General features: G+C 43.7%; 1 protein-coding gene across 1 annotated transcript in view; it reads right to left on the reverse strand.

Annotated features, from left to right (window-relative positions):
* LOC124621937 (hemocyte protein-glutamine gamma-glutamyltransferase-like) overlaps nt 1-17,428 on the reverse strand; it is a 358,656-nt gene that overhangs the window by 64,938 nt on the left and 276,290 nt on the right. The window contains exons 9-10 of the mRNA XM_047147447.1: nt 16,967-17,064; nt 8,329-8,495 (exon numbers count right to left, since the gene is read on the reverse strand). Of these exons, the coding sequence (XP_047003403.1) occupies nt 8,329-8,495; nt 16,967-17,064 (265 nt within the window). The remainder of the gene's footprint in view (nt 1-8,328; nt 8,496-16,966; nt 17,065-17,428) is intronic.

Raw genomic sequence — 17,428 nt, forward strand, 5'->3', positions numbered from 1 at the left:
CATTGAGTCAAACAGAGCTTGGATGGCGTGTACAGGTACAGCTGCCCATGCAGCTTCAACATCATACCACAGTTCGTCAAGAGTAGTGACTGGCGTATTGTGACGAGCCAGTTGCTCGGCCACCATTGACCAGACGTTTTCAATTGGTGAGAGATCTGGAGAATGTGCTGGCCAGGACAGCAGTCGAACATTTTCTGTATCCAGATAGGCGCGTACACGACCTGCAACATGCGGTCGTGCATTATCCTGCTGAAATGTAGGGTTTCGCAGGGATCGAATGAAGGGTAGAGCCACGGGTCGTAACACATCTGAAATGTAACGTCCACTGCTCAAAGTGCCGTCAATGCAAACAAGAGGTGACCAAGACGTGTAACCAACGGCACCCCATACCATGACGCCAAGTTATACGCCAGTATGGCGATGACGAATACACGCATCCAATGTGCATTCACCGCGATGTCGCCAAACACGGATGTGACCATCATGATGCTGTAAACAGAACCTGGATTCATCCGAAAAAATGACGTTTTGCCATTCGTGCACCCAGGTTCGTCGTTGATTACACCATCACATACGCTCCTGTCTGTGATGCTGCGTCAAGAGCAACCACAGCAATGGTCTCCGAGCTGATAGTCCATGCTGCTGCAGACGTCGTCGAACTGTTCCTGCAGATGGTTGTTGTCTTGCAAACGTCCCCATCTGTTGACTCAGGGATCGAGACGTGGCTGCACGATCCGTTACAGCCATGCGGATAAGATGGCTGTCATCTCGACTGCTAGTGATACGAGGCCGTTGGGATCCAGCACGGCATTCCGTATTGCTCTCCTGAACCCACCGATTCCATATTCTGCTAACAGTCATTGGATCTCGACCAACGCGAGCAGCAATGTCACGATAGGATAGACCGCAATCACGATAGGCTACAATGCGACCTTTATCAAAGTCGGAAACGTGATGGTACGCATTTCTCCTCCTTACACGAGGCATCACAACAACGTTTCACCAGGCAACGCCGGTCAACTGCTGTTTGTGTATGCGAAATTGGTTGGAAACTTTCCTCATGTCAGCACGTTGTAGGTGTCGCCACCGGCGTCAACCTTGTGTGAATGCTCTGAAAAACTAATCATTTGCATATCACAGCATCTTCTTCCTGCCGGTTAAATTTCGCGTCTGTAGCACGTCATCTTCGTGGTATAGTAATTTTAATGGCCAGTAGTGTATGTTTTTAGCGAGTTCGCGAGTCGCTATCTCAGATAATTTGTTTGTAATGGATCCTATGGGCAAAACATCAAATCTTGTACACAAATAAATTGTATAATTTTCGTAATTTCTTTAAATATAACACTAGGGTGTCCCTCTATTCAGGTCTATTGGTATTTCATACTTGAAATATCTGGATCTGTGCCTATTAACACATGAACTCTTTACCGTTGCACCCCAATTTCAGTTTTTTTACATCCGTTTTCCTCACAGATAATAAGCTTCAAGGTTTTTTTAAAATTTATACGGTGTCGAGATCCAAGCGGGGAGAAGGTAGTTTTAGTAAAAAAAATTACTGATTTAATGAGCTGATGAAATTAAAAACCATTTAAAGATTCTAAACGATTTATTAACATTGCTGTGAACACTTGTTTTGTTTAAAATCAGGCCTCAAGGTAGTTGTAAAAACCAGGTGGTGCTGTATCGAAGAGGTACTGTGATTCCCACGGTACAGTTGTGTGTGCAGGTTTGCCTACTCGGTAGACGTCTAATGGGCAACCACTGATTACGAACACTGCGCGTTAAAGGGTCACTTTTTCTAAATCTGTCTGCCGTTGCGACACCGAAGTTCGAAACTTGGCTCGAAGGTGCCTAAGCCTTCCTCCGTGATGATAGGAAAGAGTGGCACCCTGTGACGTCACCCTCGGGTTCGGCGACTCTTCAGATAGGTGGCGACACAGTCGGAAAAAGGCCAGGGTTCAGAAATTCACGTGACGTGTAAGGCAGGATAATGACGTCACATTGGCGCTAAATTTTACCAAAATTCTGCCCAGCACCACCCTGAACGTCTCATTCGGTAGAGAGGTCATCAAATCCCCTCTTACCCACATATCATACCTTCTTTTAACGCTTCTGCGACAGAGGTCATAACCTCACCTCCCAACACCGCAATCAAACGGTTTTCTCTTATGAGTGGCGGAAGAAAAAGTTTCAGATTCACCACGGTTCAGAATCGACACGAAGACGCCTCAGGAGGTGGCTTGAAGGACGTCAATGAAACGACCCCTCCCTTGGGCCACTGATTCTCACACATTACGTGATCGAAATCGACAGTTCTTAATGCGATGAACAGCACGACAACTTTCGGTACTGCTGGTACTCTTCTCTAAGGACACTATGGGGCTGCAACCCCGTTGAACGTGATCCGTTTGGATCGTATTGCAACATCAATTTTTGCTGTGGGTTACATGCTGGAAATACTAGGGATCGTTCAAAACAACTCGACGAAATTTGAACGTAATCTGAGGCAAGAGAGGGTGTTTAAACTTTTTCAGCCCTCCTGTTTCGCGCATCTTGAGACGTTATCCCAGAGGGGTCCTATTTTGACCGATCCACAAATGTATGTAGCTTACCGTCACCATAACTTTTAACATGGCGCAGATATTAATAACAATAACAATAAAATCCGTATCATATATAGTTTGTATCCATGCATGTAAATACATGTTCTGTATCTCTTCCAAAACAACTAGATCGATTTAAACCATACTTACCGTCTGGAAAAAGTACTGTGGGGATAAGAATCACCTCCCAATAAGATGCTGGTATGTGTGGAAACCGTGTGGCATTAGAGATGGAGAGAGCGAGGGGGAGGAAGAGATGGAGGGAGACAGAGATAGAGAGAGAGAGAGAGAGAGAGAGCGAAGGAGGAGGTAGACAGAGAGAAGGAAGAAGTAGATGAACAGATAGCAGGGGAAAAAACGGAGATGGACAGAGACAAAGGGAGGATCAAGGGACAGAGAGAGTGTGAGGTGAAGATAGACAAAGAGAGAGGGTGGAGGGAGAGATGCGTGCAATATACGTAGCATACGTGCATGTGAGTGGTAGCGGTGCGAAAACAGTGACATATCAGAATGTTTCTATAACGGTTGATGCAACAGCTGACATGTGGAAAAAATACTGTGACTGTAAGACGTCGCGGCGATTAGACATAATAGCATAGTTCAGGAAAGCTTGGAGAAATTTCGTCGAAATTTTCTACATATATGGCTTGCGTATTTCTCACTCAGAGAGAATTATAAGTTTCGTCAAGATTCAGAAGAAACTTCTGAGCAAAGTCCTTAGGCGTACAAAAACGGGAGTAACCATGGGGTTGTTTGGGTTGTTTGGGGAAGGAGACCAGACAGCGAGGTCATCGGTCTCATTGGATTAGGCAAAGAAGGGGAAGGAAGTCGGCCGTGCCCTTTCGAAGGAACCATGCCGGCATTTGCCTGGAGTGATTTATGGAAATCACGGAAAACCTAATTGAGGATGGTCGGACGCGGGATTGAACCGTCGTCCTCCCGAATGCGAGTCCAGTGGCTAACCACTGCGCCACCTCCCTCGGTGGTTTAGACGTACAGATGAAATATATTTACATATGTGTGTGGAATGTTTTAAATATAATTGAAATGTATGTGATATTTTCGTACGCGGACAAAGCTGCGGAGGTAAAGGTAGCACATTAATATAGTAATAATAATTTGTTTGCATGAGTGAGTACTTCGCATTAACATAACTTCTTCGAATTTGCATTTATGATAAGAAAATGATCAGTCAAAGAACTTGTGACAGACATGCGTTACTCAATTGATTTAACAATTATGTTACTAAGAAACTCTCTCCAATTTTGACATCAAAATTTATAAGATATGAAATAAAAGTGTGCATCCTCTGTTGTCAACTTTTCACTTATCACTATGATTATGAACACAGGTCTGAAGAATACGACTATGCGGAAGTGTAAATTGAGACACCTCCGCTTGGAAGTCGATATTTATGTAATTTTTTCGCTTATTTGTGCAGGGCTGCTTTCCGTTTGTGTCCGATTACTGAATTTCCTGTGCTTTACTCGTCCTGTGTGATGATTCTCTGTACGTTCTATCTGTGCATGGCCGCCATTACTCGGCTGAAATGTTCTCCTTAGGCGGTCAGAACACTGGAGCAAGATAATAAAAAACGAAAACTAGCTTGTAGTTTTCTAGAATTCCTAGACACTTTCGAAACTCTTAGATTTTATGTTACTTTTATCCACCGAAATTTAGGTGAGAAACTTTTAAAGTTGCATGCAGAATAATACAAAATCATTTATTTAAATATTGTCTTGGAAGCGGGCCCGCGGGGGAGGGGGGGCGGAGGGGGGGGGGGGGGAGAGAGAAGGGAGTCACGACCGTGATGACCACTTCCTTGCATTCGCTCCTGGTACAGACCAGCCTGGAGAGAGAGTTTCATCAGATAGTTATTCACACATCAACACCGGAGAGACTGCAGCGTTAAAGAGATGGCCTGGCGAAAAGGGCAGAGTAACAAAATCTGATGAATGAAATGTTACGTTGTCAGACTAGAGCACGTTGTCTGTGTGAGGTGTACTCCTTTATTCATGAATGTCTTGATCGCGTTTGTTAGATACACAGGGTGTATCAAAAAGAATCATCCGATGGAAAAAAATCATAACTATTATTTGAGATACGCGCGTAAATAACATACTGCTGGAAAGAGAAAACTCTCGAGTTTTACATGGTTCTCGTTAGGTAGCAGCAGTGTGCGCCCGCTTCAGCTCTAGTAAAAATGGTGTCGGGACAAGCGTTTTGTGTTCTACGTTTTGCATAGTGTGGGTCAGTAATAACTGTTCAGCCTGTCTTTCGTACTAGGTATGGCGTGGATCCTCCTACAGCACAGAGCATTACACGATGGTGTGAACAATTCAGAGAAACAGGACGTTTGTGTGAAGGCAAATCGCCGGTCCGTCCCTGAGTGTCTGAGACACACGTCGAACGCACCCGCCATAGTTTCACAAGGAGTCCACAGAACTCCGTTCCCCATGCAACATGCCCCCGATGTCCGTCTGGCGTGCGTTGCGTCGACGTTTACACATAAAACCATACGAAATTCAGCTTCTGCAATCTCTTCGTGAAGGTGGCAAGCAGCAACGTGCGGAGTCCTGCAATTTCGCTCTTGGCAAGATCGAGAACGACACTTTTTTCCCACGCTTAGTGTTTAGTGACGATGCAAAATTCCATTTGAATAGAAAGGTGAACCGTCATAATGTGAGAACAAGGGGTACGGAACAACCACGTGAAGTTGTACGACATGAGAGTGACTCTCCAAAATTTAATATGTTTTGTGCAGTTTCAGGGGAAAAGATGTATGGTCCATTTTTCTTTGCCGAGAACACTGTTACAGGAAGCACGTATCTCGACCTGCTTGAGAACTTTCTTTTCCCACAGGTGGAGACTGATTCGGATGACGTCATTTAGCAACGGGTTGGCGCACCGCGGCACTGTCATTTGGAAGTGCTGGAATTTTTAAATCGAAGGATTACTGAACGATAGATCGGTCGCACTGGGACAAATGATTCAACCTTACGTTACTAGCCTCCAAGGTCACCGGAAACAACTGTATGTGATTATTTCTTGTGGGGATTTATAAAAGACTCTGTTTATCTGCCTCCGTTACCAGTGACAATGAATGAACTGAGACATCGCTTGACAGCAGCTGTGGAAGCTCTAACTCAAGACATGCTCGCTGCAGTGACATATGCCGTGTATCTCAAGGGGAGGGGGGGATAATGCAAACCTCTGAAAAGGTATGAAAAGAAACTTTTTGAGTTCCCCATTCAACAAAACATTAAATTCATTTTATGTTTTTATTAGTTTCAGAAGTACAGGGTGTCCGAAAAGTCTTTCCCTGATTACATAAATTGATAACTCAGGCTAGATGTAAGATACAACTATGAATCTATCAAAGTTTCGTGCATACAAAGTGCAAATCGTTCAGGCCTTGTTGCCCAATGACAGGAAACGTCGATATGACTTTGCGGTCGAAATGCTATCACGTATTGAGGACGATGATGGTTATCTCAGACGAATTGTCTTTTCCGACGAAGCGACCTGTTTTGTCAGTGTAGTAGTGAATTGCCATAATGTACGCATCTGGGGTTCACAACCTCCTGACGAGGTTATGGAGTGCAGCAGAGGCAGTCCAAAGGTGAAAGTTTGGTTCGCGCTATTGCACGATCGAATTATCGGGCCATTCTTCTTCGCTGAGGCTACCATCACATCTGCAGAGTATCTGGACATGTTGCAACTGTATGCTGTTCCTCAGCTGCTTCAGTATCACCCCGTGTACCAGGTCTTGAAACCCTGCGGCAACGGATAGCCACAGTCGTTGAATCGATCCCTCCAGTAATGTTGGCTAATGTGTGGACGGAAATTGAATATCGCCTAGATGTGTTACGTGCTACCAAGGGTGCTCATGTGGAAGTTTACTGGTGTGTGGAAAAAACTTTGATACTTTGTAAAAAATTAGACACCAGTTTCATATTTGTATCTTACTTCTAGCCTGAGTTATCAATTTATGTAATCAGGGAAAGACTTTTCGGACACCCTGTACAGACGTGCCAAATCGCATGATTATTTTTGATACACCCTGTATTGCAGTTAATCTGTTTCCACTTTAGTGCGCCAGACTAAAAATCTAGGAAAGACAAAAATGCAATAATACTATTAACTGTACATAAAAAAAATGAAAAAGTGCAACCTTAAGAGAGAAATAAAAGAGAACTAACATGTCAAGTCACCATAAAGCACTCACTGTGGGCGCTTCTAGATTTTTGGTGTGGAGGATGACTGACTGGAGTTACCTGCGATGTGATTACCAAATACGCGGAGCATTCGAGATCTAAGGCCTCCGATTTTTTTTCTCCGGACTGGAAAGAGATAGAAACATGCGCATTGTTTTAAAATGAGGCCGTGTTCATTGTCAATACGTCCCAGAGATGGCAGCACCGTACGGCAGATGGAATTTTACCGCCAGCGGCGAGAATGAGAACTGTTTTAAATACTTAAAATCGCGACGTTTTCCTTACTTGAACAGCGTGCAATCATTCGGTTTCTGAATTTGCGTTGTGTGAAACCAACTGAAATTCATCGACAGTTGAAGGAGACATGTGGTGATGGAGTTACAGATGTGTCGAAAGTGCGTTCGTGGTTGCGACAGTTAAATGAAGGCAGAACATCGTGTGACAAGAAACCGAAACAACCTCGGGCTCGCACAAGCCTGTCTGACGACACGATCGAGAAAGTGGAGAGAATTGTTTTGGGGGATCGCCGAATGACTGTTGAACAGATCGCCTCCAGAGTTGGCATTTCTGTGGGTTCTGTGCACACAATCCTGCATGACGACCTGAAAATGCGAAAAGTGCCATCCAGGTGGGTGCCACGAATGCTGACGGACGACCACACGGCTGCCCGTGTGGCACGTTGCCGAGCAATGTTGACGCGCAACGACAGCACGAATCGGACTTTCTTTTCGTCGGTTGTGACAATGGATGAGACGTGGATGCCATTTTTCAATCCAGAAACAAAGCGCGAGTCAGCTCAATGGAAGCACACAGATTCACCGCCACCAAAAAAATTTCGGGTAACCGCCAGTGCTGAAAAAATGATGGTGTCCATGTTCTGGCACAGCGAGGGCGCAATCCTTACCCATTGCGTTCCAAATGGCACTACGGTAACAGGTACATCCTACGAAAATGTTTTGAAGAACAAATTCCTTCCAGCACTGCAACAAAAACGTCCGGGAAGGACTGCGCGTGTGCTGTTTCACCAAGACAACGCACCCGCACATCGAGCTAACGTTACGCAACAGTTTCTTCGTGATAACAACTTTGAAGTGATTCCTCGTGCTCCCTATTCACCTGACCTGGTTCCTAGTGACTTTTGGCTTTTTCCAACAAGAAAGACACTCTCCGTGGCCGCACATTCACCAGCCGTGCTGCTATTGCCTCAGCTATTTTCCAGTGGTCAAAACAGACTCCTAAAGAAACCTTCGCCGCTGCCATGGAATCATGGCGTCAACGTTGTGAAAAATGTGTACGTCTGCAGGGAGATTACGTCGAGAAGTAACACCAGTTTCATCGATTTCGGGTGAGTAGTTAATTAGAAAAAAAATCGGAGGCCTTAGAACTTGAATGCACCTCGTACGTTCGATACACTTGTGAATGAAAGAGAATGCGAGAACTTTGACCTGGCTTACGACGAATAACACGGATCTGTAATTTGGTTTGAGAGGGCAGAAGCAGGGACTCACGTGGATGTTGATGGTGATGCTGAAGTCCTTGCCTATGGCGACCTTGTCCAGGTCGACGAGCGAGAACTCGACGTCCTGGTGCGACTGCGTGGGCAGCATGTAGAAGCGGCGCGCCCGGTCCACGGACCGCACGGCGTTCATCAGCGCCAGCCGCTCCGACTTGGTGCCTGTCCGGGGAGAAGAAGCCGTTACAAACAAGCAGTCTCTGGCGTCGGCGACGAGAACCGGGTCGGCAGGCCGCAGGTGTTCTCGCATGACCAGCGAGCGGCTGACCTTGCTTTGACAGTTTCCCATAACGGAGTTTCTTTACACTACCGGATGTGCTGCTTTTGGCTAATCATTCTCTGTCTCCCTATCCGCTTTTCCGGACTGACTACCTTACTGTAAGAAAATGGAACGCCTACAGCTGTCCTTACGATTTTATTTATTTCGTAGCTACCGGTTTCGGCACCTCAATGCTCCATCTTCAGGCCGTAGTTGATGCTGAAGAGATTGACACAATCCCTATACATACCGCGTCAGTGACCAACAAAACTGGTTACGCAGACTGTTAAATTTTGTGTCAGCACTCCAACCATCAACTGCCAACTGACTGGAGAGGTCAGTTCTCCAGTCACTTGGCAGTTGATGGTTGAAGTGCTGACACCAAAGTTAACAGTCTGCGTAACCACTTTTGTTGGCCACTGATGCGGTATATATAAGGATCGTACCAATCTCTTCAGCATCAACTACGGCCTGAAGATGGAGCATTGAAGCGCCGAAACTGGTAACTACGAAATAAATAAAATCGTAAGGACGGTTGTAGGCGTTTCATTTTCTTACAGTAGTAGACGGCCGTGGTCCTCGAGATATTCTGTCAAAAAGATGGACATACAGAAACGTGTCTACCTTATTGTTTTCATAAACCATTGTCAGTGCACAAAGATAAGAAGTTTATCACTTGTCAAACAGTTGGAACATTTTTAAAAATACAGTTATCAATAATTTAATCGCCCCCCCCCTCCCCCACATATAAGGGCTCCTCTTCAGACAGACAGCAATAAAAATTTATAATATTAAAAAAGGAATAGCTTCCTAATGCTCTGCAAAAGTATACTAATTTGGTCCCGAACCGGGTTTTGGCTTCTCTGACTATCTTCAGGTAACAACTGAATGTCGCAAGCAAAGATAAAAATGATTTGCGTCATACGCATAAATTATCTGCAAAGAAGATACAAAAATAACAAAATGTTTACATAGGAAAAAATTGCAACAGTTAAATTAACTAAAGACGGGGGTAAACAAAATTTTTATGTGGACACACATTTAACAAATGATGAGTAATTATAAAAGCTTGGTTTACCCCTTTTTTAGTTAATTTAATGATTACAATTTTCTCCTAGGTAACTACTTTGTCATTTTTGTATCTTCTTTACAGGTAATATATGTGTAAGTCGGACATCATGTTTATTCGTGTTTGCGAAATTCAATTGTCACCTGAAGTTGGCCTGCGAAGCCAAAAGCCGGTTCGTGTCCCAATAAATATAATTTTGCGGAACATTAAAAGTGTTTTTCTTTTTGATATCATTATCATGTTCTGCCAAGCACCAACGGAAAATTCAGTTAATGTTACAGTTTGTAACTATAAATAGCTTTGTTTTCTGTAAACGGAACAGCGCGGTTTCTATGTATTTAAAGAACAGCATCGCGGAGCCACCGAAAGCTGTTGTATACAGGGTAATAAAACTAGGTTCTTCGCTTCAGATTTTACTGGAACTATTTAAGATACCGAAATTCCGTACATTCTGAGTATAAATTATTGATTGAACTGAAAATTAAAATTAAAACGTAGGAAAATGAACAAGCGGGACCGGTGTCAACTGAAGGAAACACACGCTGGGTGTCTGATAGTGAGTATTAGGCAACGTGGAACTGAAACAGAGGAAAGATATACAGTAGAACACGAATGGGTAACTTTTAAAGTTGAAATAGGGAGGGCAGCAAAGATTCACATACGCAAGGACACAAAACTTTGTAGAAATCCCTCAGTACCACAGGAGATTTTGTGTTGAAGCAGCGTGAGGCGAAGATAATAAAATGCAAGAAGTGAAGCATGTGTAATGGAATCAGATGTCTAGAAAATGATACTGACAGAACATTATAGAGACCTTTGCAAATAGACCTTTGCCTATATCACGGAAAGAGGAAGTTTTTGAAGATAAAATAGGAAATGTGATACTACGAGAAGCATTTGACAGATCACTGAAAGACCAAAGCAGAAACAAGGCAAGGCCGCTAGCGACGACGACATTCCCACAGAGTTACTGGGGTCCCTGGAAGAGCCAACAGTGACAAAATCATTTCACCTGATGAGACAGGAGAAATACCATCGGACTTCAGGAAGATATTGTTTATTACGTTTCCAATGCAGGCGGGAGCTTACAGGTGTGAGCACTACCGAAACATCAGTTTAAAAATATTGACACATTTTGTTCACAGAAGAGTGGAGGAAGTGATAGAAACTGACCTCGGGGAATATCAGTTTTGGGTTCCGGAGAGATGTAGGAACACGCGAGGCAATACTGTAGCTACGACGTGTCTTAGAAAACAGCTCAAAGAAAAGTAAAACTACGTTTGTAACATCTGCAGAGTCAGAGGAAGCTTTTGGCATTGTCGACTGGAATACAATCTTTGAAATTCTGAACGTAGCAGAGACCATATACAGGGCGCGAAAGGTAATACACAGCTTGCACAGAAAGCGTGGGACAGTTATAAGGAGACCCAGGTTCGAATCCCGGCCTTGATATAAATTTTCATTCGTCGTTTCAGTCTGCATACATACTTTGTACATCATACGGTTATGAGTTGAAAGCCATGAGAAGCCATGAGAAGGCACTGAGACAAAGCTGAAATCCATCCCGATTTTATTTAATCACTACAGTGAGCAAGCTGGGACGGAAATCAGTGAGAAATTTCGAAAAGTAATTAAAGTTCAAGGAGAAGAAATAAAAACTTCGAGGTTTGCTAATGACGTTGTAATTCTGTCGGAGACGGTGAAAAATTTGGAACTGTAGTTCAAGGGAATCAGCAGTGTCTCGAAAATTGATTATGAGATGGATATAAGTAAAAATAAAACAATGTTATTGGAATTTAGTCGAATTAAATCGACTGATGTTGAGCGAATTAAATTAGGATATGAGACACTAAAAATATTAAATGACTTTTGTTATTTGGGCAGGAAAATAACTGATGATGGCTGAGGTAGAGAAGATATAAAATGTAGGCTGGGGAAAGCAAGAAAAGAGTTTCTGGAAAAGAGGAGTTGGTTATCACCTAATACGTATTAGGAACTGTTTTCTGAAAGCATTTGCTTGGAGTGTTGTCTTGTACGGAAGTGAAACATGGACATTAGGTAGTTGAGACAAGAAGATAATAGAAGTTTCCGACGTGTGCTGCTGCAGAAGAATGGCAGATCAAGTTACTGCTCTGCTGAGAGAGATGTGCCGAAACAGACGAATTCAATGGCATTTCACTATTCAAAATCTGGTTATTTGTTTCAGAGTAATGGCAATATTTATAAATTAGATGTTATCTGTTCCGAACATGAAACTGTTCGCTGCCTTGTGCTGAAACTCGTAATTTCATACTCAAATAAGGAAACACGTCACGTCGGATGTGGAGCAACAGAGGGTTCAACACCGCGACAGCAGTATAAAACGGGCACCGAGGGGGTATTTAATTCGGTCCGTGTCGTCCACTTGTGGTCGACTGCTGGCATGAAAATAAAATATTCACAAGGCAAGAGAAACTGGATAGGCCAGTTCTTTTGGAAGGAAGCAGGAGAAACGCGAAGAGAAAATTGAGTTTTGTAGGCACCGAGGTATCCGGATAGACAGTGTCCAACAAGAACGAAAATTCAGCGAACGTGCAAAAAATCGTTTTGGTAGGGCACTGGAATATTACGTGGAGGATAATGAGCTAGTCTGAAACGAGCAGAGCGAGGGAAATAGATGGCCTGACAGCCGTTGCTCGTAATTCACTTGTTAACTGCAGAGAAAACGCGAGTGCCTCCGGAATAAACGAGGTCAAGATTTAAATAATTACGAGAATGCAGCGGGGTGACGTCGTCGATATTTCGACAGGAGCACACACTGCCATTTTCAACGCAGAACTGCACCAAGAAAGCGTTGTACAACGAAGTTTAGTACCTCGGTTAGCAGAGCAATTACGAAATGGTAACACACACACACACACACACACACACACACACACACACACACACACACAAAAATTGGTTCAAATGGCTCTGAGCACTATGGGACTTAACTTCTGAGGTCATCAGTCCCCTAGAACTTAGAACAACTTAAACCTAACTAACCTAAGGACATCACACACGTCCATGCCCGAGACAGGATTCAAACCTGCGACCGTGGCGGTCGCGCGGTTCCAGACTGTAGCGCCGAGAACCGCTCGGCCACACCGGCCGGCACAAAGACACACACAAAGACTGTAATCACTAGCGCCACCATACAACCAAAGATGACCGACATAAGAGTCACCGATAGTGAAAATTAATAACCAACGTGTAACATTAACTGTGCCCTTCTGTTCTTTGACAAGGGAGAGGGCAGGATACCACGCGGAATTTAAAGAAAAACCTAATCCTGTATTTATAGGAACGAAGTAGGAGTGCCTCTGTTATTGCATTTCCGAGGGAACGTTGTATAGTACTTCGTAATAACAGAGGCATTGCCCCCTCGTACTTATTGGGCAATACCAGGCTATCGACTCTCAATAAATATTGCCTATCTGGACACGAACATACGTAACGTACGAGTGCAGGTTGTGTGGCACATGGACGACGGCATATGCGACTCTGGGTCTGGCCGCAATTCGTGCACGGATAGCCGATGCAGTTAAGCCGACCGCTCGCTTAAAGCAGGAAGTCTGGATTCGAGCCCCGGTCTGGCACGAATTTTCATTGTCTTCATTCAAATACACAAGTGGTGATCCGTATTCGCATTTGCGAATACGTTTCCTGCCTCTATTTGTAAGCGTTACGTACTAATGTCAACTGCTTTCTTAATGATACTATTCCAGTAGCTGGAAGCGCATGACTGATCTCCATGTCGTTATATTCCATAGGATGACCAGTGCTAAGGCAACGTTTTGCAATGGCGGATTTGCTCAGCTGTTGTGAGGCTGTGTAACTCTTGTGGTCGGTACACTGGTCTTACACAGTGTTGATCGACTGAAAAAAGTAAAAATAAAAAAAATAAAAAATGTGTATGTGTGTGTGTGTGTGTGTGTGTGTGTGTGTGTGTGTGTGTGTGTGAGTGGGTGTGTTCAGGTAGGTGTGTTTGTGTCGTGTCTGTTGTTTGTCCGAAAGAAGAGACACCATATATACAATTTAGGCGAGGACGGCCAATGATCGCTTCAGCGCGGTTGCACACCATTCTCGCACTTTTACGGGAAACGGCGGGATGCAGCGAGTAATGAGGAAAGTGGGCAAGGGGCACTACATTTGTGCTGTTTGGATAAGTTGAGAATTTGGGTGTGGGGGGAGGCGTGCTACGGTGTTCCATGCAGTTGCCATGACCAATGCGTCCGGATTGCGCATATGCCTAGTAAGCAGGAGACACAGGTTCGACACCCGGACTGGCACAAATTTTCAACCTTCCCCGTTGATTTAATCAGTGCCCACTGGCAGCTAATGTCAGTAATTCCTTTACGTCTCAATGTATGACTAATCACTACTGCAAGGGATGTGGAAGACACCTCTTTTCCGGAACGAAAAAGGATAATAATCTTAGATAGTGGTCCAAAAACATATTTATTATCATTTTTCTAAAAACCCCGACCAGTCCTATTGAAAATATAAGGCAGAATAGGTCGTAGACTTCGGTGCCACCTCGGTATTGCCATCACTCGCCCGGTGCACAGTTCGTCAACAGCGTAACGCGCGTCTGATCTGTCTTTCACCATAACCATTCTTACGAAAGTTGAGCTCAAGATGGACTACGTCAGATGACAGACTCTCAGAATCCGAGACGACGTGAGCCCTGTGAACCAAGGGAGAGGTACCCCTTCACGCTGAGCGGGATGTTGACAACTGTCAGCCCGTAGGTACGTCAATGTGGATTGGCGTCCTATAAACAGCATGTCCCAATGTACCACGAGCCTTGTTCCTGACCAACAAATGAGGGAAGGGAAGGTATCCATTGAAGGGAAGGTAGCCATCCTTTTCCACCTCCATCGTGAAAGACATATTCCCTTGGATTCATCTACATCTACATCATCACAATGCGATTTACAATTAAGCGCCTGATAGAGGGTTCATCGAACCGCTTTCAAGTTACTTCTCTACCGTTCCACTCCTGAACAGCGCGGAAGAATGAACATGTAAATATTTTCGCACGAGCTCTGATATTCCTTATTTTGTTATGAGGATAATTCCTCCCTCTGTAGGTGGGTGCCAAAAAAATATCTTCACATTCTGAGAAGAAAGCTGGTGATTGAAATTTCGTGAGATCATTCTGCCGCAAGGAAAAACGCCTTTGTTTTAATGATTAACACCCAAACTGGCGTATCATACCCGTGGCTCTCTCAATCTCCTGTTTCGCGACAGTAAAAATCGAGATGCTCTTAATGAAATTCAAGTGTTTTAAAAACTCGTTCAGATTATAACTATAGATCGATGTGTACGTTCAAATACTGCATGGAATCCTGCTCCCTCTCTTGTTTATGCTACCTCTCCCATTGGTTAATGCTACCTCTTCTGTTGGTTATTAATTTTCAGTATCGACAACTTCTGACATCGGTCATCGTTGGTTCTGTGATGGTGCTAGTATTTATACACACACACACACACACACACACACACACACACACACACGCACAGAGAGAGAGAGAGAGAGAGAGAGAGGGAGAGAGAGAGACAGACAGACATTGTGTATGTGTGTGTTTCATCTTTCCGAAATTGCTCTGCAAACTGCGGTATTAAATTCCTTTACATTGTGCCTCCTTGCTCCTGTTTTGCCTTGAAAATGAGAGTTTGCGCTCCAGTTGAAATATCGACGACGTCACCCAACTGCGTTCTCATAAGTCATTTGAATATTGTATAGGCCAAGAGAAATTCAGGTCACAAGAGTCCAAGGTTTTCTTCAGTTTGCGCACAAACAGCTTCCATCCTGTTATGTTTCACTTGACCAGCAGGTTAATTAACGGGTTTCCGAAAAGACGCATGGACTTCTATCACTAGGTTCTGGTGTGACTTCGTGACAACATGTTCTTTACTCAAATATTATTTTTACCTTTAAAAATTATAGAAAGCTGAACGTAGGAAGAATGTTGTATGGGGCCTATGACAGTCGGCTCTGGCAGACTGAACGAAGGAGGCAGTGGAGTGTTAATGTTTGCTGCTGGGTTATTAGAGACAACGTGAGTGCTCCTTACTTCGTTTAAGAAGACTTTACGGGCAAAATATACGCGTAATTTCTCATTGAAGTGTTGACGTAAGTGGCACTAATAATACGATGGTTGCCTGACTCGCTTTCGTTTGGCACAACGTGCCTCATTTGACACTACTGGACTGACTTTTCTCAGGCAGACCGAAAGATGTAGTCGAAGCACAAGATCCCACGAGCCAACAGGACTGTTGCTGCTAATGCAATGATATCGGTTTTGGAGAGTGACACGTCGTTAAAATTACTGTAATGAAGACGTCATAAATATCCACGAAGTAGATATTTACAGAGGTTGTAGATGAGCACAACTACGCAAGATAGACGGAAAAAAAGAAGAGATAGGTAACCGAATGAAACTATAGAACGAAGAAAAATAAGAAGGATAATTACAAAAGCCGGCCGTGGTTGCCGAGCGGTTCTAGGCGCTACAGTCTGGAACTGCGTGACGGCTACGGTCGCAGGTTCGAAGCCTGCCTCGGGCATGGATGTGTGTGATCTCCTTAGGTTAGTTAGGTTTAAGTAGTTCTAAGTTCTAGGGGACTGATGACCTCAGAAGTTAAGTCCCATAGTGCTCAGAGCCATTTGAACCATTTGATTACAAAAACATTTGGAATTAGGAAAGAAAACTATAAATTACATCATTATGTGTAACCATTTCGACAGAAAGTTGTTGTAAGAAGCTCGGGAAAAAATCCAGGGAACACACATAATCATTAGGAATTAGTGTTCTGTATCAAACAACCTGTGTTTGCACTGTCAGTACCTATACCGACCTGCCTCCAAAGGTGTTTTTAGTATAATCCCTTAATTGAATGAATGTTTACAAATATCTCTTCAGAATTCTACTTCCTCCTATAACTTATACAGTAGTAAAATGAGTTGCAATTTTGCTTTCAGTAAGTGGCCACCGCATTCCTGGTTGTAATATTGATGGCTATTCTGTTTCAGAGGGTTGAAAGTAGTTGTAATCTAATTACATTCTCCACTTCTACAGTTATTAGTTTCCCAAATGTGCAGAAATGTTTAGGGTGAATCATACTAAAAGAAACAGCTTCATGCGGTTCGGAAATAGTCGTATGTTATACAGTATATGTTGTTCAGTTAGTGCTCTCAATGAATTTTGAATGACAGTTCCAGAGTCATAATGAATGAAGCAAAACTGTCGTCGATAGATGGTTTGAAAGGATGCTCACCTTCTTTGTATTTGTACTGGTCAGTAATTTCCTGCCGATCTTTGTCGCCGTTGGGGTCAAAGATCCACGGCGCTTTCGTTAGTATCATGCGACCAATGCTGAAACAGATAAACAGAGACATGTTAACATTTTTCGATTTTTCATTCATCATACATCATTCAGCCGTGATATTATTAATTTCCAACTACGTTAAAAATTACTCGCTTAGCCATTTTTTTTAGAACAAATAAAGATTTTTAGATGTTAATATATCGCTCTCTGGCATTCTGCGCGTTGTAGAAGACGGAGGTGACTGCTTTCTAGCGCTAGGCGACACGCACTGAGGCGACAAAGTAATAGGATACCTGCTAATATCGTGTCCGACTTTCTTTTGTCCACAGCACTGCAGCAGTGGGATGGATGCAACCAATCGCTGGAAGTCCCCTGCGGAAATAGTGGGCCATGCTGCGTGTATAGCTGTCC

Source organism: Schistocerca americana, chromosome 7, assembly GCF_021461395.2.
Source record: "Schistocerca americana isolate TAMUIC-IGC-003095 chromosome 7, iqSchAmer2.1, whole genome shotgun sequence".
In the NCBI taxonomy this organism is placed as follows: Eukaryota; Metazoa; Arthropoda; class Insecta; order Orthoptera; family Acrididae; genus Schistocerca; species Schistocerca americana.